This window comes from Nicotiana tabacum, chromosome 2 (assembly GCF_000715075.1).
Source record: "Nicotiana tabacum cultivar K326 chromosome 2, ASM71507v2, whole genome shotgun sequence".
In the NCBI taxonomy this organism is placed as follows: Eukaryota; Viridiplantae; Streptophyta; class Magnoliopsida; order Solanales; family Solanaceae; genus Nicotiana; species Nicotiana tabacum.
Window position 1 is genome coordinate 4,195,649 of NC_134081.1, and position 27,055 is coordinate 4,222,703.

A 27,055-nucleotide genomic window follows, 5' to 3' on the forward strand; every position below is an offset into this window, starting at 1 on the left:
GATTAAAAAAATGATCGTATGTCATCATTAAGGTTACTTTGTGCACACCAATGTTGTTAAAAGCTTGCTTAAGCCCTGAAGCTTAGTGAAGTTCAGATCGTGCGCTTCACCTCGTTAATTGGCACTTTAGTGTTTCACCGATGGGTCTATCAACAACGTATTTATACATATAGTCTTTCTATTCTTTTGTCCAAATAATTAGTTTGTGTTTATTATTACATTTTCTTGCATTACATTTCTATTTTTTTATTTTTTTCTCATTGGTGCTTTTTTATTTATACTAAAGCTCACGCTTAACCAATAAAGCGACGACCCCTCGTTTCTTGTCACTGCTTAAAGCAAGCGACGAAGCAATGACTTTCAATAACACAGGATAAAGGTAAGTCCTTATTATTCATGACAATAACATCCAAGAAATGGCTGAAACAACCTAGGCTTGAGACACCAAAATCTTCAATAACAGTTTTGCTAAGCCAAGTAATGTTGAAGATGATAAATAGATGAAGAAGATAACTACGATATAACAACAACAACCCAATATAATCCCACTAGTGGGGTCTGGGGAGAGTAGTGTGTACGAAAGTCTTACTACCTACCCTGAGGTAGAGGCTGTTTTCGATAGACCCTCGGCTCCTTTCCTCCAAAAACTTCCCGCCTTGCTCTTGGAGTGACTCGAACTCACAACCTCTTGGTTGGAAGTGAAGGGTGCTTACCACTAGAGCAACCCACTCTTGTCCGCAAGATAACTACGATACAATTACAATGAAAAGTATAGGGGTAGGAGGAGTGGAAATAACAGTAGAATTTAGGACATGTCGTAAATCATCGATGGAATCAAGTTCCCCACCTATGTTACAGTTAAATTGGGTTGATATAAATCAGGAAAATATACTTCATATACAGTCACTGCTATGTTGACCATCAACCAAATATATATACTAAGAAGCCTTTAACCTGCAACTTACCATGTTACAAATTGACTAAAAAGGATTCGCTTTATATAGCCAGTATGAAATTGTTTCTACGTATTTTTATTAAGCGCAGACATCGGGTTCAAAAGAATAAGTTGGAAAGAAAAAAGAAACTCAGAGAAATTGTTATACTGCTGCAATACAATGAACAATGTTAGATACATACTCCATAGCATCTAGCAAAGGGGCATAAATATCCTACTGATACACAAAGAAAGTAATTTCTGAAATTAAAAAAACTTATCAGATTCACACATTTAATCCACTAGTCTCTAACCTATTCTACGCCACATTCACGAGGGTTATCATAGTCAAAAAGATTCAAACTTCCAAGAAAAAAACTTCGAATTGGGAGGGCGATCCTCCCGGTGAACTGATCATTTTCACCCAAAAATTTAGATACCTGAAGCAGGCATATATTACAGAAAGTTCTTTCAAAGAACTCACATTGCTCAAAATCTCAAGACTATACTGCACTTGTTTTGTCTTAAATGGTGGAAAATCTCTTTTCATCCCAATTCAATTGAACAGAGATGTTTGACCCTAACCAATCTAAGTGCAATGACTACTTACTGACTGCAACAATGATGGAATAAACTCATACATATCTTTTTTCAGAAGAGACACACCACTACTCATCTATAAAAAAGCAAGACTTTTAGTTGCAACCATCACAATCATATACCTTCTGCCAATCAGAGCCACATTCTACCAAGTACTATAGTTTCACTGGCATGTAACACAATGTGCAACAGCAGAAATATTCACAATCCCAAATCCTCAAAATCACACTGTACTCAACCAAAGTTTTGATCTTTTACTCCCAACTTAATTCAATTAAACACAAAAGACACAGAAAAATAACAAGGACGTATTCTTGAACCTCAATTTGGGCAGCATTATCAGAAATGACAACATACATTCATAAAATACAATTCAATAAAACTCATCACAGTAAAACATTCCAAACACATAAAAGAGGAAACATTCCAAAAACCACAATTATAAGTAACGGACAACCTGGTGCACTAAGCTCCCGCTATGCGCAGGGTTCGGGAAGGGCTGGACCATAAGGGTCTTGTACGCAATCCTGCATTTCTGCAAGAGGTTGTTTCTACAGCTCGAACCCGTGACCTCCTGGTCACATGGCATGGCAACAACTTTACCAGTTACGCTGAGACTCCCTTAAAAAAAAACAGATTTATAACTAAGCTTCATAATCTCCAAAAAACAAGTGTATTATTCAGTATTAAGTAAAACTTAAAAACCAAGATTTAGCCTCAGAAATTAAAAAACCTTCTAAAGAGCCTTGAGGATATCCTCAGCACTGCTAACATTAAAAGCCCCACCTTCCTCTAAATTCAAGATTTTAACAACCCCATCTTCTACAAGCATAGAATACCTTCTAGACCTAATACCAAGACCAATAGGCTTATCACTAAGGTCAAGTTCACAACCTATAGCTTTAGTAAACTCCAAATTTCCATCACTCAACATCAACACCTCATCATTAATACCCAAATTCTCTTTCCAAGATTTCATTACAAATGCATCATTGACTGAGATACAAGCAATTGTGTCAACCCCTTTTGACTTAAGCTCCTTAGATTTTTCCACGAAACCCGGAAGGTGTTTTTGTGAACAGGTTGGTGTAAATGCACCTGGGACAGCTAAAAGAACAACCTTTTTGCCATGTGTGAGGTCAGAGATTAAAAGGGTCTTGAGTTCATCGGATGAATCGAAGTAAGAAAGTGTAGAATTGGGGAGTTTGTCACCAACGGATATGGTGGCGGAGATTCTTGAAATGGTGGAGTGTTTGAGAGAGTGTAAGGGGTGGAGGGGTTGTTTGAATTTGAGTGGGAGAGGAGAGAAATGGGAAGAGGAGGTGAAAAGATTGGATCTTTTTGGGGAAAGAAGAGATAAGGATTTTGGGGTTGAGGATTTTAGGAGTTTTGAAAGGGTGAAGGAAGCAGCAGTGGTGGCAGTGGCAGCCATTGTTTGAGCTCTGTGTGTGTGTGTGTTGGAAGAAAATGAGGAGTTGTAGAAGATTATGATGTGCGGCTTATGACCTTAAGACTAGGCTTTTGTTTGGCTTTTTGGACACTTTTTTGGGGACAGAAGAAACTATGAAAGGGTTGGTTTTTGAAGAGGTGGCAAAGATTGTAGTGGGGAGGTTGACACTTGGCCTTGATCCCTTACTTTCTGTTAATAATTAATTGCATATAAGAATCCTGGTTTATAGAGGAGACTAAATAGACTGGTTTGAATAACAAATTAGAAAATAAATAGGAATACACAATAGCCACCCTTAAAATAATAATCTAAATATATATATATTAGAGTGGGGTGAGTAAGAGAGAGACTCGCATCTAGTGTTTTATGTAATAAGAACGTGCCATCTAAACTTAAAAGATAAGTTTTACAGAACGGTTGTTAGATCGACTATGTTGTATGGGGTAAAGTGTTGATCAGTTAAGAACTCTCATGTCCAAAGATGAAAGTAACAGAAATGAGGATGTTGAGATAGATGTGCGGGCATATCAGGATTGATAAAATTAGAAATAAAAATATTCGGGCCATCGTAAGAGTGGCTCCAGTGGAGGACAATATGTGAAAAACGAGGCTTAGATGGTTTGAGCATGTGAAGAAGAGAAGCAGATATGCCAGGAGGTGCGAGAGGTTGGTCTTGGTGGGTCTGAGAAGAGGTAGAGAGATGCCAAAAAAGCATTGGGGAGAGGTGACTAGGCAGGTTATAGCGTTGCTTCAGCTTACTGAGGACACGACCCTTGATAAAAATGTATGGAGGTCGAGAATTAAGGTAGAGGGTTAGTAGGTAGTCGAGAGTATTTTTTGGTCATTACGGTAGTAGTAGTAGTAGTAGTGTTGGCCTTGTATTCTATTATTGTTAGATTTCTATTACTACATGTTATTCCTTTCGCTTTGTTTTCTTATTATCTTGTTGTTAGTACTACTCAAATCTATTACTTTCTTTCCATTTTTTCTTGAGTCGAGGGTCTATCTGAAACAACTTCTCTATCTTTAAAGTGGGGGTAAGGTATGCGTACGCACTATCCTTTTCAAACCCCGCTTATGGTATTACACTGGGTTTGTTAGTTGTATATTAATGTATAACATATAAATAACATTTTATACATAATTAATATATATAATTCATATATTTGACTAGCGATTGTAATTATTTTTGGCAAGCTAAGAGTGTTTAAAGCCCAAATAAATAAAGAGGCACTCACTACACATTGGTGATGTACTAGGGTATTCGTCGGTCAGTACGGTACGATATTTTAATATTTCGGTTCGGTATTCAGTTTCTATACCAATACCGTACCTAACTAAATTCGGTATGGTTTGGTTTATCTCCTTTCGGTTTCGGTTTATTCGGTTCGGTAACTTCGGTTTATTAGGTTTGAATACTAACTAGTGGATAGCGTTATAAACTGTAATATTCTTAATTAAAGTATTCAAAAGTACAAAACTCAAAACGTTTGTTGACAAAAGTTTTGTCCAAAACCAGCAAATATCAACCCAGAGAGAGAAAAATGTACATAAATGAATAAATTTGATCATTAGAAATGTCTTGTTACTTGCTTAGAGTTAATTGATGAACTTAGAGAATAAAAAAAAGTAAAATTTTAGATTTTTTATATTTATGTAATTAATAATTGTGTAATATAATATATATTTTGGTACGGTATCAGTATTTCGGTATTTTATTTTAAAATATTAAATACTATACCTAATATCAATTTTTTTTAAAACATAAACCAAATATTACCGAATACCAAATACCAAAATTTTTGATTTCAGTATTTACCACAATATGCACAGCCCAACGAGGTACAACAAGAGGTCCAAATGAGCAAAAATGAAACTTGGTAGGTGATATTAGAATATTACGGATTAATGTTTTCTTTAATTTTATTTCGAATTTTAGTATTCAGTTTTGTCTAAATGTTTAAAAAAAGGGTTATATATATTTGGAATATATACCTATAATGGAAGCTTTATAAAGAGATTGAAATGAATTACTAAAATCCTGCATAATTTGAATAGACGTGATTATGACCTTTTGCTCGCTCTTTTGGCAGGGCAGTTAGGTTAAAAATTGCACAGGTCGCCCTATTTGGTCGTCCCTATTTAATTTATATTTACTTTTTAATTTTTTTTAAATTTATACCCACTATTGAAACAACTTGAGGCATTCTTCTTCTTCTTCGGGAGTGAATTTATATGGTTTTTGTGACCATATTTTAAGGTAGTTTATGATATTTTACAATGGTGAGCTGTTGTGGCACTTTATTTTTTTACTATTGCTTAAGCTTTTTCTTTTTCTTTTTCTTTTTTTAATTGCAAAATGGGTTTGTTAGATTTATTGTTGTTTTGGCAAATTGATGATTGTGGTTTGTTCTTGATGATATTTGGAGGTTATGTTTTAAATTTGAGCTCATTTGAAGTAGATTTAGGTATTAAATAGTATATTGGATTGTTAAAATTCGAAGAACAAATTTCTGTTTCTCGATAATTTGCACTTCAGACTTATTTGGCCTTAAGTGCATGAAAACGTTAATTGCACTTCAGACCTTTTGGCCTTAAGTGCATCTGAAGTGTATTTTTTCACTTCAGACTTATTTGCCTTAAGTGTAGGAAAATATTTGTTGCACTTTAGACCTTTTGGCCTTAAGTGCATCTGAAGTAGGGGTGTCAATGGATATTTAAAAACCGACTAAACCGATCGAGCCGTACCATACCAGTCCGATTTTCAAGTTTCTTTTAATAAAATCGCATGTTTTAATATAAATCTATAACCGTGCCGATAATTATGGTAGGTTTTTTATTTTATGAAAATAAATCGAAAAATACCGAACCATATCGAATAAATTTAGATGTAAAAAATATATTTATATATTACGTTTAAAAATAACAAAGCATTAAATTCTTTCTTGGGCTGTGGAATTATGAAAACGGTTACAAGCCAACAAGTAAACTCAAAATCCTAATTTCCAAACTTATTATACTATTGAAATTAAATTATTTGCAACATATTCACGAACAAGACACAAGGTATTATAACAATTATGAGTAGCAAACTACAATGTATTGAATATGTTTCATTTAGTATGATTTAGATTTATTTTTTTGAAATATTTAATCTTCTATAGACTTTATTCTTGAGTCCCAACTTGGTTCATATCTTTTCACTCGTGTGATTTATATTTTCTTTGTCTTTGCTTAGTTTTTTTTACACTGCTATAGAATAATTGATGGATCTATACTCTGACCATCTTTCATGTTTTCTTAATTCATCATCCTTTGAACAATAAAAATATCCAGGGAGTTTTGTGAAGTCCTATAAAAGTATGTTGGTTATGGCATTCTACTTCTACTAGTGACTTTTATATGACACTAAACAAATAACCGAAAAATAACCGAATCATACCGATACCGATACCGAATAGAAACCGACATGATTGGCACGGTTTTAGAAAGTCTAATTTTGGTTGTAAATAGTAGAGTTAACCGAAAAATAGTATGATATAAATTTTATAAAATAACCGGCCGAACCAAACCATTGACACCCCTAATCTAAAGTGCAATTTTTCACTTCAGACTTATTGGCCTTAAGTGCATGAAACCATTGGTTGCACTTCAGACCTATTTGGCCTTAAGTGCACCTGGAGTGTAATTTTTCAATTTAGACTTATTGGCGTTAAGTGTAGGAAAATATTTGTTGCATTTCAGACCTTTTGGCCTTATGTGTATCTGAAGTGCAATTTTTCACTTCAGACTTATCGGCCTCAAGTGCATGAAACCATTGTTGCACTTCATATCTATTTGCCTTAAGTGAATCTGAAGTACAATTTTTTCACTTCAGACTAACTTTTTTTAACTTCAGACTCGATAAGTCTGAAATTGATCGTAAAATGGGTAGGTTTGCAAACTTTGAAAAGTGGATATAGATTAAATTGTGATCCTAAAATCGGGTATAGATGCAAAAGCTAGTCTCTACAAATGATGTTGAGCCCAATGGGTCTTCTTTTGCACACATTCTATGCCCACCAGTAGCAGTCCAAAATTCAAAGTCCTTAATCATGGTCCAAATCTAAATACTAAATTTTAGTGTTGACAATGACATAATTGGACAAGCAAAAGTCTCATTTTTAAGGTGTAGCAAACGAGTAATAACAGGAAAAAAGTAGTAGTAAGTAGCATTACTAGTAGTAGAAAGCATTATTAAATGTGATAGAAACAACATCGCATGATTGTTTGAGTGGTTTTATCATTATTGACAGGGGCGGCGTGTACACATTGTCCATGAAGTGTTACGGGATGATTTGTCGAAATTTTTTACTAGATATTTATAAAAAATGTTTGAAAAACACATCAAAAAAGATACCACTTATCTTTTCTTCAAGTTGTGACAATGATTATAAAAATCCTAAGTACGCAAGTGTTAGTGGAGGCAATCAGAGTGTTATATATATTCCATTTACTCAATCTTATGCCATAAGTAGATGTTTGTTTGGTGAGATGGAGTATTGGTCAATCATTAAACCTTGGCACAACCTGTCCATACTTGGCAAAATTAGTGAATGATCTTTTCTGATTTCATGTTTTTATACCAGTTTTCACTTCCATATCAATTGTTGGTCATATGTCCCTTTCAATCAACCATTAGCTGAAACAATAAATGGTAGAAAAATGGAAACATATCTCTGAAACTTTTACACTGTATTGAAACCAAGTACATCTGAGAAGGAAAGAAAAAACAGAAAAAGAGCAACAGATTCAGCTACTACTTTGTGCCTCTTAGCACTAGTCATTATCCCTTTTACTTTCTTGTTTCTTTCTTTTACCTATCTTCTATGTGTGCTGCTGCATTTAACAATAGGACTGTTTTGTTCTACTGTATAGCACTTCACTCTCTGGAATATACACAAAGAAAACAAACAAGATTCGAGCCACGGCTCAAATCCTTTTATGCTTTGAACCTAAAAGAATAACCAACTTTTCTTCTTTTTACAAATGAAAAAAAAAACACCCAAAAGCAAGAAAATGGAGGAGAATTAAACTGCAGAGGCGCAACGCCACTGAAAACGCCACTTCTTTTTGTGCTACGGAGTGGAGCACAGGGCGAAAAGCTCAAGATTCATACCCTAAAATCAGTTCACGAACACCCTCTAAGAGTTTGGCACGAATGTGCCAACGTAACCAAATCCCACTATGAAGAAAGCGAATGCTTGAATGAAGAGGTAAAGGAAATAGTGATTATTTCCGAAGGCAATGTCATAACATCCACAGAAGAAGAGGTACGCACCAGCAGCAAGCTCTAACAAATGAATCCTGTCGATAATACAACAATAGGAAAGTTTAGTCATACAAATTGTTCAAGAAATTGAGTTGCTTAAGTCTTCAAAAATCTCATACAGTCGTATCTCTCTATAACAACATTCTTATATAACAGTTATTCATTATAAAAGCTAAATTTTTGTCAGAATTTATTTTTATGTTATATTATAATATATGTTCTCTATAATAGCACTTCACTATAGCAGCCAAAAAATATCGGAACAAATGAGGCTGTTATAAAAAAAGTTTAACTCATATTTGTAAGATGAGATATAATTACCTGTCGCCAAGCCTCATTCGATGTTTTCTAAATGCTTTGGCAGCTGATTTTAACTTGAGAGCGTCTCCTAATTTCTCGGTCACAATCCATTCATTTACTCTTCCTGCCTCCAACAAGCCGATGAAGGTGGCCTTTGTTCGATGTAGTGACATAACATTCTCAAAAAGGATCCAAAATACCAGCAAATGGAGTGACCTGTTTTCAATTCAGGATAAGCAAAACCTCAACATTTCAAGATTTCGTAACCAAATGACAAATTAGTAAGATAATGTTTGATCCTTGAATGGCAATCAAGGCATATTTATCAAGTAGTTGCTAATGCATGTTTGAATATTTAATGATCTTAAAATCTAATGTATCATGTAAACTTTCAACTGTTAGGATCATAGCCATATCAAGTAAGCGAAGAGCGATGTAACAACAACAACAACAACCCCATTGTAATGTGTACGCAGACCTTACCCCTACCTCGTAAAGGGAGAGAGGCTGTTTCCGATAAATCCCGGCTCAAGGACAGCATAGTCACAACAGAGTTGAAAACAAATATGGTATTAAAAAAGCCATGGAAACAAGGAAGTAATAACAACAAGATAATAAGATAACAAGCAAAGGAAATAACATGTACTAACAGCAAGATAATAAGATAACAAGCAAAACAAAATAACAGGTACCACTAAAAATCTTAGTAAGAAAATACGAGAATAATATTAATAGTACAGATATGGAAAAAAATACGCACAACTACCCCCTAACTCTCTATCCTGATTCTCGACCTCCGCACTAAGTGAAGGGCGATCTAATACAAGTATAAGGTAAACTGACCTTGGAGTTCCAACTGCATTGAGTAGTGTTATGATAGCAGGAATGTAAACAGCTCCCCATTTCGGAACTTCAACTTCAGGCACTAATACAGTGGCGGGTAATACTACAACGTAGAATACGAAAGTAACGATATGAGCTATGACCTTCCGCACAAAGAAGAAGCTGTAAATCACATGAACCTTCTTCCACAAAGACACTTTCTGCAAGCAAACAAAGTCAATAAAAATGTTCAATGTGTACTTAGATACTATGCAGTTAGTTGGCTAAGAAATTGAAATATGGCAATGGTAATTTAGGAGTTACCTTATTTCTTACAATCTCCATAAACATCTTCCTGAAGAGATTTGCTGGACCACATGACCAACGATGTTGTTGATAACGATAGGCCTTGAACGTACTTGGTAATTCATTTTTTACCTATATGATCGAATGAGCACGTTACATGTTATATTAACAGCAGCGACTTTGACGTTACTAGATGTGATTTACTCTGTTTGTATAGTACTAAGTACATGATAACTAAATCACTATATAGTATAGCATTTATTTATTATTTCGAGACAACAATAACAATAAAAGGGCAGTTCGGTGCACTAAGTTCCCACTATGCACGGAACCGTACCATAAGGGTCTATCATACGCAACCTTGCCCTGCACTTCTGCAAGAGGCACGGCTAGAACCGGTGACCTCCTGGTCACATGACAACGGCTTTACTAGTTATGCCAACAACAACAACAATAACAATAACAAACCCAGTAAAATCCACAAGTGGGGTCTGGAGAGGATAGTGTGTATGCAGACCTTATATCCACCTTGAGAAGATAGAGTGGGAGTTTCCGATAGACCCTCGTCTCAAAAAAAGATTTATCATTTTGAGACAACGGATAAGAAATGTCAGATGGGGGGAAATATGTACCATGAGAGAACTAAGGTACAAGAATTTCCAGCCCTTGAGACTAGCACGGACAGCGAGGTCCATATCCTCAACTGTTGTTCTGTCTTTCCAACCTCCAGCCTCATCTATTGCAGCAATTCTCCAAACACCTGCAGTCCCTGTGTTTTTGTTCCACATACAACTTTCAGTATATAGGTTTATTGGACCACACATAATTCACAGAACAAGCTAAATTAATATTTTCTTGGACCATTGCTAAACTAGATATTCAGTGTGATCCAATAAATGGGGTTTGGGGAGGGTGGGGTGTATGCGGATCTTACCATATCTTCTGTGAGGTAAAAAGGTTGTTTCTGATAAACCATCGGCTCAAGAAAAGCATTTTCAAAACAAATTTGAAGTAATGCTTAATAAATATGTTATTAACTTGTCCAGTTCATTGGATCTAAAGTTATGAACATGATTTAGGAAAGAAATTCCCAACATTGCAGCATACACATGTTTCTTGAAACTGGGGAAATTTTTTTGTTCCATTTTCAAGAAACATGTTAGATTAAGTCCATGTCATGTTTGTAATTTCATGAGAGTTTGTCTCCCAAAACATAATACTACTCCCTCCGCTCCCTCTTACTAGTCGACATGTTTCACTTTTCGAGAGTCAAACTACATGAATTTTGACCAAAATTTTAATATATATTTATACAATATTGGTATGAAAAAAATTGTAAGTTATAATACTTTTCGTAAAGTTTTCGAATATTCAAATTTAACTTTAAAATATTAAAATAATCTAATCCAATTTAGCTTAAAAAATTAATCAAATGGACGCTCAAGAAGCAAAACGAGACAAGTAAATGGGAACAGAGGGAGTACTAATTTAGACATTTTTCAAAAAATATGTTGACCCTTAACTTGCTTGTGATTTCAAAAGGGTTTGTAATCAAAACAATAATTATAGTACTCTCTTCGTTCACTTTTACTTGGCACGTTTTGACTTTTCATGCCCTTTAAGAAATAATAAATGAAGTATATAAGTTATCATGATACCCATATTAATTGATGCATATTTTATTGGATTTAAGAAAATGATTTGAAATGAGTAATAAATACTGTGAGTATAACAGGAAAAAAAATTGTCTTCTCTTGATATACGTAAAGTAACAAGTAAAATTAAAATTCTATTTCTAGTATACATGACAAGTAAAAGTGATCGAACGGAAGAATAAAATTAGTTCAAAGTGAAGGAAGAGTAATTAATATGGAGAATTAATACCATTAAATCCGAAAAAAGCATGGGTGGCAGAGCCCACTTCTTGCTCCACAGTGAAATGGTAATCCAAAGACATTTCTTGCATTCTTGTCATTAGACATTCATCAGCATTTACTGCAAAATCACCCACCAAAAATCAACTGTATTACCATAATTTTCCAACGGACATTTTTTAAAAATTGATTTACATGAAATATTTAATTTGACCTATTAAATTTAAGGGCAAAATACAAAATTGACCGGTCGGTCAAAACTAATTGCATTTACTAGCAAAAAAATATATATATATATATATATATATATATATATATATATATATATAAATATATATATATATATATATATATATATATATATATATATATATATTTTATCAGCTATTATTTTGGTGAGCGGCTAAAAATATATATATTTTTAAAAATTAAATAACGAAAATTCTCAAAGTCCGAAAATTTTTAGTGTCGGTTAGTAAAAGAATTGGTCTGAGGTCCACTATTCCTATAGCACATGCCAGTTGTTGGCTACTTTTGGAAAGGAAAAAAGGTATAAGACAAAAGGACAAATATACCCTTGTGCTAATTAATATAATTCCAAAACTGGCCTTCCCTTCAAAAGAATATAAAAGATTTCCTTGGCAGCCCCTGGCCCCAAAATCTAGTTGGATTATTTTTAAAGGTACTAAAAAAGCTTCCATTCACAGTCCAAAAATGATAGGGGCATTTATGTCCAATAAAAAACCTATATATAATATAAAGTGCCTCTTACGAAACCACAAATACATTTTTTTATAATTAATCACCTCTTCTTTTCAGCTGCACCAGACAAAACAAATTTTCACACGGTTGATTATTTCAGCAAAAAAAATTTCACAATTACACTATTTTGACATAGAGTTCTTTTCCCACTAAAAGGCCATAACTATCCATTTTACTATTAAAAATAAATTATATTTATCCCTTACTTTGCAAATAAATTTACCCCTATCATTATACTTTACTTATTTTTACCCTTCATCTATTAAACCTCTATCCCAGCCTTGAAAGTCCACGTGTCATGCTGTCATTGGACGAAAAGAACCATCCAATCTTATAGCCTGTTTGGCCACGCTTCTAAAATCTGCTTATTTTGTTAAGTATTTTTTTTAAAAGTGCTTTTCAAAAAAGTACTTTTGGTGAGAATCAAACTTGACTAATTAATTTGAAAAACACTTTCAAGCAGTAATTAGTGTTTGGCCAAGCTTTTGAAAACTGTTTCTAAGTGTATTTTTCTCAAAAGTACTTCTCAAAAAAATACTTTTGGGGAGAAGTTACATTTTTTCTGCTTATGCTTCTCCTCAAAAGCACTTTTTTTCTTTCTAAAAGCTTGGCCAAACACCTTAATTTTTGGCCAAAAACACTTTTGGCCCAAAAAAAAAGTTGGCCAAATACTTATTCCAACTCCCATCGATAGGGTGGATTTATTAGCAAGTTGAAACGAGTGATAAATATAGCTCATTTTCAACAGTAAAGGGGGTAAAAATGACCCTTTTTCGTTTCTTTGTTAAAAAGTTTCAATTTTATAGAATAGCCAATTAACTACTAGGGCCAAGTTTCATGAGCAACCAAATATAACAAACACTCAATGTGGCCTAAAAGAGCTGACCTACCAAAAGATTGTACATCATTATCTACTACACACACAAGAATTGGTAGTGTGTAAAGTGACCGACAGTTTTGATGAGTTAATTTGACCAAGTAATATAAGACAATCTACTATTTTTGTTTATGATTAAAGAGATATAATTATTATACTAATAAAGTGATAAATTAAGGTATAGCCTAGCGATTAATTAAATGAATAAAAATTATGTGACAAGACAAATAGAGAGAAAGAGAAAGATGACTTCTTCGAAATTGACTATAAGATTTAGTGGACAAAATTACTCATGTCCTAAAAATAAGAGAGAATCTTTCCGGAAAAACTGTTAGAACGAGATCTCTCATACAAAAGATCTTAACTAACTACTCGTGCAATGCACATTAAATCTAATGAATCTCCTTATTTAGCATCTTTAAGTGTAACAGAATAATCGAAATTTGCGCAAATTGTCTGGATATCATACTTGTGAAAAAATTATATGAGGAAAGTGAATAAGTAATACAGTCTATCCTGAAAACGCAGAGAGACCCTATGTCACCTTCAACTAAAGAAAAAATGAGAAGAAGTAATGACAACTGAAAACGCAGAGAGACTCTATGTCACCTTCAACTAAAGAAAAAATGAGAAGAAGTAATGACAACAACGGGATAATAAGTAAAAAGTAAATTTACCATATTTCCAACGAGCTTGAACAAGGGAAAGTTCAGGATTGTGAACTAAAAATGGAATTGTACGCCAAAGGAAATCAGGTTCAGGTTGAAAATCAGCATCAAATATAGCAACAAAATCACATTGCTTAACATAGGAATGTTTCAACCCTTCTTTCAAAGCTCCTGCTTTGTAACCACTCCTATTGTTTCTCACTTCATACTTTATATTTATCCCTTTACTTGCCCATCTTTGGCATTCTATTTCCACCAAATTCTGCACATATTTCAAGTATCACAAAAAGGGTTTTTAGGGTTTTTCTATAATGACAAAAAGGTTAAATTTTCACAAAAAACCTTTTAGGATAAAATAAAATTGTCCGAAACTATCCAAAAAGTATATATATATATATATATATATATATATATATATATATATATATATATATATATATATATATTTTATCGGCTTGGGAACGGCTAAAAATAAATATTTATGTAACCTTTTTTTACATTTATTTACAATACCTTGGTTATGGGGTCTGTTGAATCATCAAGAACTTGTACTATAATACGATCAGATGGCCATGAAAGTCCACATGCAGCTCCAATTGATAGCTGGTAAACCTGAAAAAACATCAAGTTTTTGTCTAAACTAAGGTCATGCTCTTGCAAAATTTGAATAAATGGAAAAAGAGTTTAATTAATTTTCATCGACGCATAAATAATTTTTACACTATCATGTCAAGTGATGAAGGCACAAATTTTATTAAAGGGTATCAAAATATAAAGAAACAACATAATTTTCCGACGAAGAAGTGTCTATTTGCCTTATTTTTAAGATTATAAATCTTAGAGGAAAAATTATTTATAGATATTTATTGGATAACCTTATAATGTAAAACAGAATTGTACTATTGAAAAGAAGAAAGAGTACAAACCTCTTTTTCATTATACATAGGTATTTGAACAAGAACCATAGGATAAGATGAATTTCCAAGCTCAACATCATCTTTTAACGGTTCCCATTTATAACGTTTCTCTGGTTTTCTACCAAAGAGTTTTACAAGAGAAATGACAATAAACATGTAAACTCTTTCAATGAACAACATAACAGACATTGTAAGGCACAATAACACTGCAATTCTGAGGAGAGGGACAATCAATGGAGCTTTAATTTGTCCCCATATTATTGCAAATTGCTCTGTTATATCATCTCTTGTGCCGTAAAATGTATCAGGAAGCAATGTTGTTGCCGAAATCCTCTCCATTTTTTGCCCACAAAAAACAGAGGATAAAAACAGGGGATTCTTGAGAAAACAGATGATAAAAACAGGGGATTCTTGAAACAACAGAGGAAACTCAAAGAGATGAAAAATGTGAATATTTTAAATTTGCAGAAAAAGTGAGAGAATATGTTTCTTTTTTGAATTTTTTGCTTTTGGTTTAAGCAAAACAATGGAGGCAAGAGCTGGAATGTCAGAAGACAGACAATAAGCTCAAACTCACCACTATATTTTGCTCCAACAACGAGATTCTTTTTATTTTTTGAACAAATGGAAAATGGAGAAAAAAAGGAAAACAAAAAATGTAGCAACAAAAACAATGAGAAAGAAGGAAGAAGTGGAGATTTTTTGATTCTTCTCTGTTAGTTTCAAGAAAATAAATTGGCTCAAAAACCAAGGCTAATGTTCTTATTTTTCTATTATTTGCTTCTATAATGAAAGAGAAATAATAGCAGAGGTATGTATTAATGGCTAAAAAAATATAGAAAAAAATGGTGACTGAGAAAATAGAGAGAGAAAAGGGACAAAGGAAGAAGATGGAGAGAGAAATAAAGGGAGGGTTCTCTTTTTATAGAAGCTCTAGTTTAGCTTCTGGTTTGAGTTGGTTAATCTTTTTTCTTTTTATTTTTCTTTTTCTTTTTCTATGTTCTAATATTTTATGATAGTAGCACTTTTGATCCCTCATTATCGATTGTGATCTTGGTAATTGTAAAAGAGATAATAGCACTTTTGGTCCCTGAGTATCGATTCTAATTTTGGTATTAGTAATAGTTAACTAAGAACATTTAGTCTCTAATTAATTAAAATATGTAATTTTGCTCTATTTTGATAGAAAATATGTGATATTTAGATTTTTTTAAAACTATATTATAGCTCGAGTATGGAGCGACAATATAAACGTAACATATCACCTAAGTAACTAATTGGTTTAGCACTTAATAATTCATTAAATTTATGAAAATTCACAGTAAGAGGGATCGAAAGTGCTCTTACGGATTAATTGGAAGTTAGTTGTGTTTAATAAGAAATTTGAATTACAAATATCAAAATTAGAATTTATTCATATTTGAGGACTAAAGTGCAAACTTTGCATTTTAAAATCGGAAAAAACAAATATTTTAAATTTCTTACAACAAATTGAACGGTTCCTATGTTAGAAATTAGAACAGGTCGGAAACAAATGAATGCACGCCGGCAATACCTCCGGCAGTTAGGTCATTTTATATGAATTATGAAACACACATAATGTATGATTGACTAAGAATTGTATCTAATCTCTAACTAAGATAAGCTTAGTAGGTAATTACCTGTTAACTCAACGGTCACTAACGTTTATATTTTTTTAAAATTTATTTGGAAAGCAACATAATGAATTAACATTACCCCTCAAACAAAATGAAAGGTTTTGTAATTTATATCAACATTATTGCATTTGAGTCTAGCATTTCCTATTAAATTACTTAAGGACTAGGGAAGAAAAAAGTGAAAGGAAATAATGAGATTTGACCGCACGTCAATTGTGCGAAAATCGAAAAGAATTACTCAAAATTAGTTTTTTATACAAAAAAATAACTGTAATATATGTCTCTTGTATCTTTTTATATAATTTTTTAATTATTTTTATATATAATAACAATGGTTAAATAATTAAAAATTTAAATAAATAAATATATATAAGTCAATATGTAAGTAATATTTTTTTTTTCAAATATTTTTACCGATATCACTAAACTATAACTCGTGAAGGATCCAAATCCACTAAAAGCATTCTTATTGCCAATTTTACTTCCTACTAGGCAATTTTAATCCAAGAAATTTCAATTGAAGAATTTACAAAAAAAAAAAGTCTATTAATTAAAAGATCATATATTACGAGCAAATATTAGTAATTTTCTGATAAGTGTTTTCACTAAAGTCTTTTCTATTTCCTAATTAATTATTTAAAAAAAGAATAGAAGAAAAGAAAAGGCAAAAATTAGTGAAAGGGACCAGCACGTGAGAATGTGGAGAACAGCGACGATAGATTGACTACTTTGACCTCGTCTTTACTCAATAGTTAATAGTGACAGCTCAGCTGTAATCTTTGTATGATGTTCTGAAACAACTCATTCTAAAAGGAAAAACTTAAAATAATAGCTGACGAATATATAATTTTTATATATTAATGTATAATATACATATAATATACATATTTTATACATAATTAATGTATATTTTGTATATTATAATTATTTTTGACAGATTGACCAAATGTATAACTTGCCATTTTTAAAATTCTTTTTCAGAAAAATACGAACACGGAGTAATTTGTATATTGTTGATTTAAGTTGGATATTGTCAGTTGGATTAATTTATTTATTTTGACATTCTATGTTTCAGCAGGGTTCTAGTATTTTATTGAAAACCAGGTGCACAATAAAATGAAACAATTTTTATTTATTTATTATTATTTAAGGTTACATATGTTAGTTCCAAGTTTATACTTGCTTAGGTTAAGGAATGCTTGTTTTTCTTGAACCATTCATATTTTTAAGTAAGATTTATTTGTTCTAGAGGTAAGTTCATATAGTATAAAATAAAAAGAAAAAAGTTATAATAATTTTTGCTTATAAATGTCTCATTTCACGACAGAGGTCGTTGTTCCAATTAAATACATATTAATGTATTCGTTCTCCCATGCGTCAAAGTCAAATATTTAATTTGTACACTAAACTAAAAAAGATGTATAGTTCCTTGATTATTCGAATTTATGATTACATAAATGCATTTTGTAGTAAGGGATAGGACCAAAAAAGTTGATTAGATAAATTATTTAATTGATTACACATACCAATTAATAAGTTTTTTTTCTTCTAAAAGAACTGTTTGAGTTTTCTTATTAAAGAAGAGTATATCTCCAATCTCTTACTATTAAAGAACAGTATCTTTCCAAAAAAGAAAAAGAAAAAGAAATTTTATGAACAAATTTTGCTTAGGATGTAAAATGACAATTCTACCAATCTCTTTGCGCTCCCTCATTTTCCTTCTTAAATAATTAACAATACTTCTACAGGAAACATTTTTTTTCTTTTCAATAATATGCACCTATATTAGCATGTATTAAAAGATGGAATAATACCATTCCAATATCTTAAAAAGAACGATTTTGACATTTTAAATGATTTTCTCGTTGTAGTTTAATTCATGACAAATACAATGTATTTTCAGCTTTAGTGGGCAAAGAACAAAGTTATGTTGCTTAGCTAATAAGGAAATAAATCACATACTACATATTCATTCGAATTGTGACATAACGTTACTATCTATTTGTTTTTTATTAGTGATAATGATATTAATATACTATAAGCAAAGTGTAAAGATAAAAGAAAGTGTTCAATTATTGGATTAGTAAATGATAAATTGAATAACAACACTAATTTGAGGACAAATTATTTGTTTTTTTTTGCTAAAGAAAGGAAAAAGAGTGAGGGAACACCAGTTAAATAAATCTGTATGGAATAATTGTCCCCGTTTTTTAATTATCATAAAAGATTATGCCTTTTGGAAATTGAATTTAAACAATAAGATACATCATTTAATAAATTTATATGTATACAAAGATGTGGTGTCATATTCATGACATGTACCTAATTACAAATATTATATATTCATTAAAATATAATGAATATATAATATCTCAGACAAAAACGCTAAAACATGTCTTCTCTCCCTACGCTCCCCCAAAATCGCAAGTGCCCTAAGTCCAGACAGGTTAAATGCTTTATTCTTTCAGAGTTGCATTATTACTGGAGAATGGAGATATACAAAATGGTGTGTTAACCTTTTTTAATGGAGCAACTATGCCCAAATTTTTCTCTCACCCATGCTTGGTGATGTTGCCTAAGGTCGAGTTCCCACAAAAGATATCGGACCTCAGGCCAATCAGTCTATGCAATGTATCTAGCAAAATCATATCCAAAATATTGAACGCTAGACTAGTTCAGATTTTGCCCAAGATCATTTCAGCTAATCAGTCAGGTTTTATTATAGGGTGACAAATCTCAGAGAATATAATGTTGGCGCAGAAAATCATAAGTGGCATCCGAAAACCACAGAAGTGGAAAAATGTAATTATGAAACTTGATATGGCCAAGCATATGATAGAGTTGCTTGGCCATACTTATACTAGATAATGAGAAAGCTGGGTTTTTTCGGAATATTGGGTGGATTTGATAAGCCGACATATCTCAGGGAATTGGTACTCTATCATTGTTAATGGTCAGAGACATGGCTTTTTTAAGTCGGAGAATGAGCTGAGACAAGGAGATCCCATCCCACCTTCTTTATTTGTCATCAGTGCAGAACTTTTGTCTACAATGTTGAACAACCTACATGATCAGGAATCTTTCAGTGCATTTGCAATGAACAAAAGGGGTCCTCGAATAAATCACTTGGCATTTGCAGATGACCTTATTCTTTTCATCACTACCAGAAAGAAAACCGTCAAGAAAATGATGAAAGTATTAACAAGGTATGAAAATATTTCTGGACAAATGGTGAATAAAGTTAAGAGTTGTTTTATACTAGTTCCGGGGATAGCGAACAATAGATGAAACATAATAGCAAAGTGGGCTGGGATGAGGCAACAAACTTTGCCAATAAAATACTTAGGTTGTCCTCTGTTTTGTTGGAAGGCAAAGGATCTCATATTACTCGGAGATGATTAGTAAAGTTACTAGCAAAATAAGGGGATGGCATTCAAAATTATTGTCACCAGGGGGAAAACAGTCCTCATAAGGCATATTTTGCTTGCTCTACCAATGCATATGATATCAATCTTGCAACCTCCAAAGGATGTGATTGTACAAATAAAAAAAATAATTGCTAAATTTTCTGGAGCTCTGCATATGGAACAGATAGGCATCATGGGCAAACTTGTGCTACCCATACGCAAATGGAGGATCTTACATGATATATGTAATACTTTCTCAGCAAAAGCCCGGTGGAAGCTAAGGACATGGGACACATTGTGGAGAGATTTCATGTTAGTAAAATATGGTAATAGAGTGCATCCTCTTGTGAAGAATCCAGGAAAAGACTCAGCCCATAGTTGAAGGCAAATGTGCAGAATTCGAGAAAAGGTGGAGGAGCACTTGGTATGGTTAGTGGGAAATGAAGACATATCTTTCTGGTATGATAGTTGGGCTCTAGGTGGTCCACTCTACACTCATCTAGCAGATGGGGAAAGACCTAGAGACATCAAACGGAGAGAGGTCTTCCTTAATGGTGAGTGGCGGGAAGATAATGTTGGGCATATTTATATATGTTCTGATATTGCTTTACTCATGTTTTAATCGCGTTTTGGTGCTATTTGATGGTTAAAATGCCCAACATGTGTTGATTATTAGTTTTATGACTAATTGAGTGTGTGATGATTTAGGATGTTTGGAGTGAAAAAATATGAATAAAAGGTGCTCCAGCTATATGAGAATAGGGTGGATGCGTTGCATCCAACGTAAGAAAAAAAGTTTATTTGATGCATCCTTGGCAGTGAAGTCTGGAGAAGGCATCCGCCTTAGCATCCACACCTGAGCACAACAGGGATGAAGGAACAGAGGGTGGATGCTTCCCCAGCATGTGATGCTGAGAAATTGAAGCTAAGGCGAACGCAAAGCATCCACCCTAGCATCAATCCCTGAAGCTGAGTCGGAATAGGAAAAGAAAAATGTTGGTCCATGATTTTTGTACGCAATATATAAATCAAAAACGCCTCTTTTAGGTCATCTAACACACTTGAAAACGGAGAAAAGCCATCACAGAGTTTGGAGACCGTGGAATTCGTCTTGAGTTCTTCTATTTCCCTTCTTTTTTTATTTTTTATTTTATGTATTCTAGGGAATTAATTGAGATTGCTACCATGACTATGCGTGGCTAAGTTCGTTTATTCTGGGGTTATGGTTTCACATAAAATATTGATATTCGAATATTGATTTGACGAGTTAATTTATCATATTGGGTTGTATTATTCATATCCTGAGTTTAATTATTTTACTGTCTAGCTTACAATGAAATACTATATATGAATCTTGAGTTGAACTTGAAAGAGGTAACTCTTGATTGCAATAGGATTGAATAGAGCGTGATCTTGAACCTAGTCATTGGGGAATTGATTTGCGAATACGGATAGAAATATACCTATTTGCCGTGCTTAGCCAATTGTGCAAGAGATTGTTAATGCATTCTTTTTATCTTTAATCTCATAAGAATATAGGGTTTAGAATAAATTGAATAGGCGAGTAGAAGTTGTCAAATTTCTACGAGTATTATTGTCCTTGCAGGTTAATAATTCAGATAAATTAATAAGTCGAGTTGATTGAATAATTCAACAGGATTGTTACATAACCATGACCCTGGAATATTATTTCTCATTGGATTAAAATCCTTCGTACTAAGTGTGCTAGTTCATTAGTTTTTCGTTTACTTGTAATTATTAGTAGAATTAATCAAACAGAAACTACCTTGAAATTATTCTTGACTCGATAAATTAGAATTCATTTGATTTGGTTGATAATTAATCACAAGTACCCGTAGGAACGATACTCTACTAACTCTTTATTACTTGATTGACCACGTATACTTCCGTGTTCGATTTTGTGCAATAAATTTTTGGCACCGTTGCCGGGGACTTCGAAATTAATTGTTTTACTAGATCAAGCTTTTACTACCTATCAAGTCAAATTTTAATTTTTATTTTTGTGTTTTCTAGTTTTAGTATAATTTAGTATGTTTTTACTCGTGTGAGATGGCATCTTTTAATAAAAATTGGGTGAATGCTGGTTAATCTTTTTTCCCTGTCCATATTGTGGAGTACCACACTTATGGCAAAATTGTTAAAATATTTTCGGAAACGAGTTGGGTGCATCATCTCAATCTTTTGCGTGGAACATTTGTACTGTATGTGGCGGTCAAAGTGGATATTAGAATGGTTGTCCTAATTCTTATTACCCTTCTCCGAGCTCTTATTATAATTTTTCTAATAATATTTGTGAGTTCGATAGGAGCAATGAAGTGGGAGATGTGGAGCATGTTGCCCGTATTATGGACATGGTGAGGCAAATAGCCGAGCAACAAGATAAAAATCAAGAAGCTATAAAGAGAATTAGTGCAGAAATCACGAGAATGAAGGCCAAGGTGGAGGAATTAGCTGAAAAGAGCGAGTTCCCACAAGAAGATAACTTTGAAGAAACAAATATAGTGAGTCAATCTTGGCTAGAGGAACAAGCTCAACTGATGAAATTTCATGAGTTTCTCCGTAATGGACTTTCAACACGGCAAAACAGCTGATAGAAGGAAGAACTCGGTCCAGGCAAGAGATAGACCAATTTGGCTCAGATATCCATGACCTGCATGCTCAATTGAATAAAAGAGTTGAGGCATCTGATGCCCAACAACCAATTGTTATGGATACTGGCTAGCTTGTGGAGCACAAAGAGGAGTTCTAACTATTCCACCAAATAATTATTGATGATGCCAAGGTTGAGGAAGTGTGCAAAAGTGAATCGATTTTTAGAGTTGGAACGTATTGGACCTTATTCTAATCACTTTTCAACATTGTGTTGGGATGATGACATGAGAATCGATCCTTTTGATTCTATGGAGAAGTCAAGGAATGAAGAACAAAGTGCATATAATCTGAAATTTGCTAGGCTAAGAAGACAAAATGACATTCCTCACTTAAAGGCCAAGAAGACAAAATAATATTTCTCACTTAAAGGCCAAGAAGTACAAAATGCGACATTATTTGCTTGATTCTTTTGTATTCATAGCACCACCCCGGAAACCATAATCGTAAGATTGACTCAAATTTGGGGATACAATTTATATCTTCGAGGTGAAAGAAAAAGTGATAAAGTTGGTATAAGTCGGGCCACGACTACAAATAAGGCATTTGTTGGGAGGCAACCCATCTCTACTATTTTTTTATTTTTATTTCATATTGTGTTATTTTTGTAGTATTATTTTTGTATTTTATAGGAGTAGCAGCATGGAATCAAGTCAATAGGTGTGTTCAAAAGCGATCAGGTAGATGAAACTAAATGTGGGGTGCCCGCAAAAAGGACCATATCTGAGCGAAGTCTGAGTATCCCGTGAGCTTCTAATACTTCGGCCTTTGGCCTACCAGGGAGTCTCTTTTATCCTCTTATTATTTATAGTATACATTGAGGACATTGCACAATTTTAAGTGTGGGATGAGCAGATTGTCTAGGTGATTTTCTTTTCTATCTTTAGTTTATTTATAGTACTCTTACGTTGTTTCATTTTCGGAAAAAAAAAATCAGAAAATAATGGACTTTTCCTGACGACGGACTACCTAGACAGTTCTCTCGAGGGATTAAGGTCCTTCGAAAAATACAAAAAGATTTTCATTTGATTCTTGGAAGTAGTGTTAGTATTAGAAATTTGACAGAAAAATAAAGAAAAGCACAAAATATTTGATTTGCTTTGTGTAGTTAGTATGTTTAATCTATTAGGCAATAATCCCTCTTGGTTTTTTGTAACGACCCGACCGGTCGTTTTGAGCTCTGGTGCATCATTCGTCGGTTCGAGCTCTTGAGTAGATACACTTCAGGTATTATGACTTGTACGCGTGTTCGGAATTGAATTTTGGAAATTTTGGAATTGATTTGGAAAGAAAATTCTAAGCTTTTAAGCTTTAAGTTGGAAGAGTTGACCAAACTTTGACTTTTAAGTAAACGATCTCAGAATCGGGATTTGAAGGTTTCAACAGGTTCGTATGATGATTTTGGACTTGGGCGTATGTCCGTATCGAGTTTTAGATGACCCGGGAGCGTTAGCGCTTATTATGGAAGTTGGCATTTTGGAAGAATTTCATAAATTTGGGTTGAGGTGCAATTCAATGTTATCGATATTCGTTTGGGTTTCCGAATCTGGGAATAGCTCTGTATGGTGATTATGGTATTGAAAGCGCGCCCGTAAGTGGATTCGGAGGTCCGTAGGTCATTTTGGGGCCATTTGGCGAAAGTTAGAAATTTAAAGGGTTTTTAGAAGTTTGACCGGAAGTGGACTTTTTGATATCAGGGTCGAATTCCGATTCCGAAAGTTGAAGTAGATCCTTAATGTCAAATGTGACTTGTGTGCAAAATTTAAGGTCAATCGAACGTGATTTGATAAGTTTCGGCATCGAATGTAGAAGGTTAAAATTCTAAAGTTTATTAAGCTTGGAATGAGGTGCAATCCATGAATTCGACGTTGTTTGATGTGATTTAGAGGCTCGACTAAGTTCGTGTCATATTTTGGAACAGGTTGGTATGTTTGGACGAGGTCCCGGGGGCCTTGGGTGTGTTTTGGGGTGGTTTCAGATCATTTGGAGCTGTTTTGGAACAGCTAATTCTGGTGTCTGATTTCCTTCTTCGCGAACGCGAAGAAAGTCCCGCGTTCGCGAATAAGAAATTTTGGGGGTGCTGGATTTGGCCTTCGCGAACGCGAAGGAGGGCTCGCGAACGCGGAGAGGTGCCTGAGGAACTTACGCGAACGCGAGGGGCCAATCGCGAACGCGTAGAAGGAAAGAAGGGACTGGGCCTGGAGCCATTTAGCCTTCGCGAACGCGGAGCTCCAACTGCGAACGTGAAGAACTGGAGCCTGGATCTTCGCGAACGCGAGGCTTGGATCGCGAACGCTAAGGGGAAAATTGAAGGCCGTTCAGGTTTGGCCTTTGCGAACGCGAGGGGATTTCCGCGTTCGCGAAGGAGGGTCGGACCGGGCAGTAAGTTGTTTTAAAACAGGATTTTTGGCCATTTTCACTTCATTTCCTCCATGGGAGCCGGTCTTGGAGAGATTTTGGAGCTCCATCTTCATCATCTATGTCAAGGTAAGTGATTCTCACCTATTGAGGATTTAGACATGAAAATTTGTAGAAATTTGGGATTTTGAAGAAAAACCTAGAATTTGGTATTTTAGATTTTGACCACGCATTTGGGCATGAAATTGGGAATAAATCATATATTTGAGTTTATAAGGTTATGCGTAATGATTATCTTCAAAAAATTTCGGAATCCGATCACGTGGGCCCGATTGTGATTTTATCGACTTTTTGAACAGAGTTGGGAATGGTTGTAAATTGAATTGTTATGAGTATTAGAGTATATTTTCATTGGTTTGCACATTGTTTGGCTGGTTTTGGAGCGTTGGGCATCAGTTTAAGTCATCGGAAGGGCTTGGGAGCCGGTTATGGAGTTTCGGAGCGAGGTAAGTCTCCTTTCTAACCTTATAAGAGGGAATTTACCCCATAGGTGAAATAAATCACTCTGTGCTCCTATTTATGGGAGATACGTATGCATGAGGTGATAAGAGTCCGTGCGTAGCTGCCATTATGCCTAAGTTCGGGTAGTTTAGGACCCAAAAGCATGCTTTACTTATAATATTTGAAATCTTGTTGTCAATTTAAAATGCTTAAATCATATCGAACTTTGTTAATAAATTTCTAAAAGGCTAGACATCGTTTTCTTGACTTTTAAAAGAGAAATTGCCTTTTCCTTGGATAATTGCCCCTTGATGAATTCTTGATTGATTATTTGAATGTGTTATCTTTTGTGGAACGGGCCGAATGCCTCGGTAGATTAAATAGATGCCTATGGTTCGCGCCATTCAACCCTATGGAAGTGTACAATTTAAATATTATGTTGGATCGGGTCGAACGATCTCGACATGATTTGCTCATGCTTGTATTGCTTGCCCTGAAATTTTCGACAATTGATATGGCCTCACTGGCTGGAGATGCAAATTGTTAAAAGATGAAGATAAATTTGGAGATTCCTTAATTATAAAATAATTACTTACTTACTTCAAAATAATGAGCTTACAACCGTTCTACGAAATCCATATTTAATCATACCATTGGTATTTTATTTATAACCCATAGTAAGTGTCTGAGTCGACCCCTCATCAACTTCTTCGAGGTTAGGCGGGATACTTACTGGGTACACGTTATTTTCGTACTCATACTACACTTGTTGTACATTTTGTTGTACAGGCATATATACATTTAGTGGCCTTGTGGACGCAACGGCGTAGTTGACACGGGGACTTAGGAAGCTGCATCTTATGTACGATCCGCAGCCGGCAGAGTCTCCTTCAGAGTATTATATTTTCTTTCCTGTCCAAATTTGTATTCCGGACAGTTATTGAATTTTATTTTAAATTCCTAGAAAATGTTCATGCACTTGTGACACCGGGTTCTGGGATTATTATGGGATGTTGAGTATTGAAATTGGAAAACATTGTTATCTATTCTGCAAATTCATCTTTTACTAGTTAAATTGAATTAAATTTATGATTTCAAAAATATTAAAATGTGAATTTAATTGACTATTTAGTGTTGGCTTGCCTGACAGTGGTGTCTGGAGCCATCACGACCTTTAACGGATTTTGGGTCGTGACAACATGGTATCAGAGCATTAGGTTCACTTAGGTCTCACGAGTCATGAGCGAGTCTAGTAGAGTCTTACGGATCGGTACGGAGACGTCTGTACTTATCTTTGAGAGGCTACATGGCTGTTAGGAGCACTTTCCTTCTTGATTCCTCATCGTGCGATTTTATTCCTTTGAGGCTTATGCCTTCATTTCCTTCCCATTCAATGTTATGCAACGTGAGACGTTGGTTATAAATTGGGAATTGAGGAATTGTAATGGTACTACAGATGTGGTGCAGGCTGTTTCTCCCTGCGTAGTTGATTGGGCTATTGTCGTCGCCTTGTGGAAGGATACTTTGTCATTTCAGCTCGGTAGCTATACTTCTGAGAGCTTTGAGGCTATGCACATGTTGCTATGATGCTCATGAGTTGTTATCACACAATATTGATGTGATGGTAGGATGCTTGCCTA

General features: G+C 34.0%; 2 protein-coding genes across 2 annotated transcripts; both read right to left on the reverse strand.

Annotated features, from left to right (window-relative positions):
* Positions 1–1,768: 1,768 nt before the first annotated feature.
* Positions 1,769–3,098, reverse strand: LOC107792077 (peroxiredoxin-2E-2, chloroplastic-like). Its single transcript, XM_016614264.2, has 2 exons — positions 2,268–3,098; positions 1,769–2,155 (listed from the first exon to the last, which is right to left on the reverse strand). The coding sequence occupies exon 1, from the start codon at positions 2,964–2,966 to the stop codon at positions 2,271–2,273; it is 696 nt and encodes a 231-aa protein (XP_016469750.1). The 5' UTR covers positions 2,967–3,098; the 3' UTR covers positions 1,769–2,155; positions 2,268–2,270.
* Positions 3,099–7,679: 4,581 nt separating this feature from the next.
* Positions 7,680–15,713, reverse strand: LOC107792075 (glucomannan 4-beta-mannosyltransferase 9). The gene is made up of 9 exons (XM_016614263.2): positions 14,831–15,713; positions 14,418–14,516; positions 13,914–14,166; positions 11,608–11,718; positions 10,356–10,492; positions 9,742–9,855; positions 9,439–9,638; positions 8,617–8,811; positions 7,680–8,330 (listed from the first exon to the last, which is right to left on the reverse strand). The coding sequence occupies exons 1-9, from the start codon at positions 15,158–15,160 to the stop codon at positions 8,168–8,170; spliced, it is 1,602 nt and encodes a 533-aa protein (XP_016469749.1). The 5' UTR covers positions 15,161–15,713; the 3' UTR covers positions 7,680–8,167.
* Positions 15,714–27,055: the final 11,342 nt, after the last annotated feature.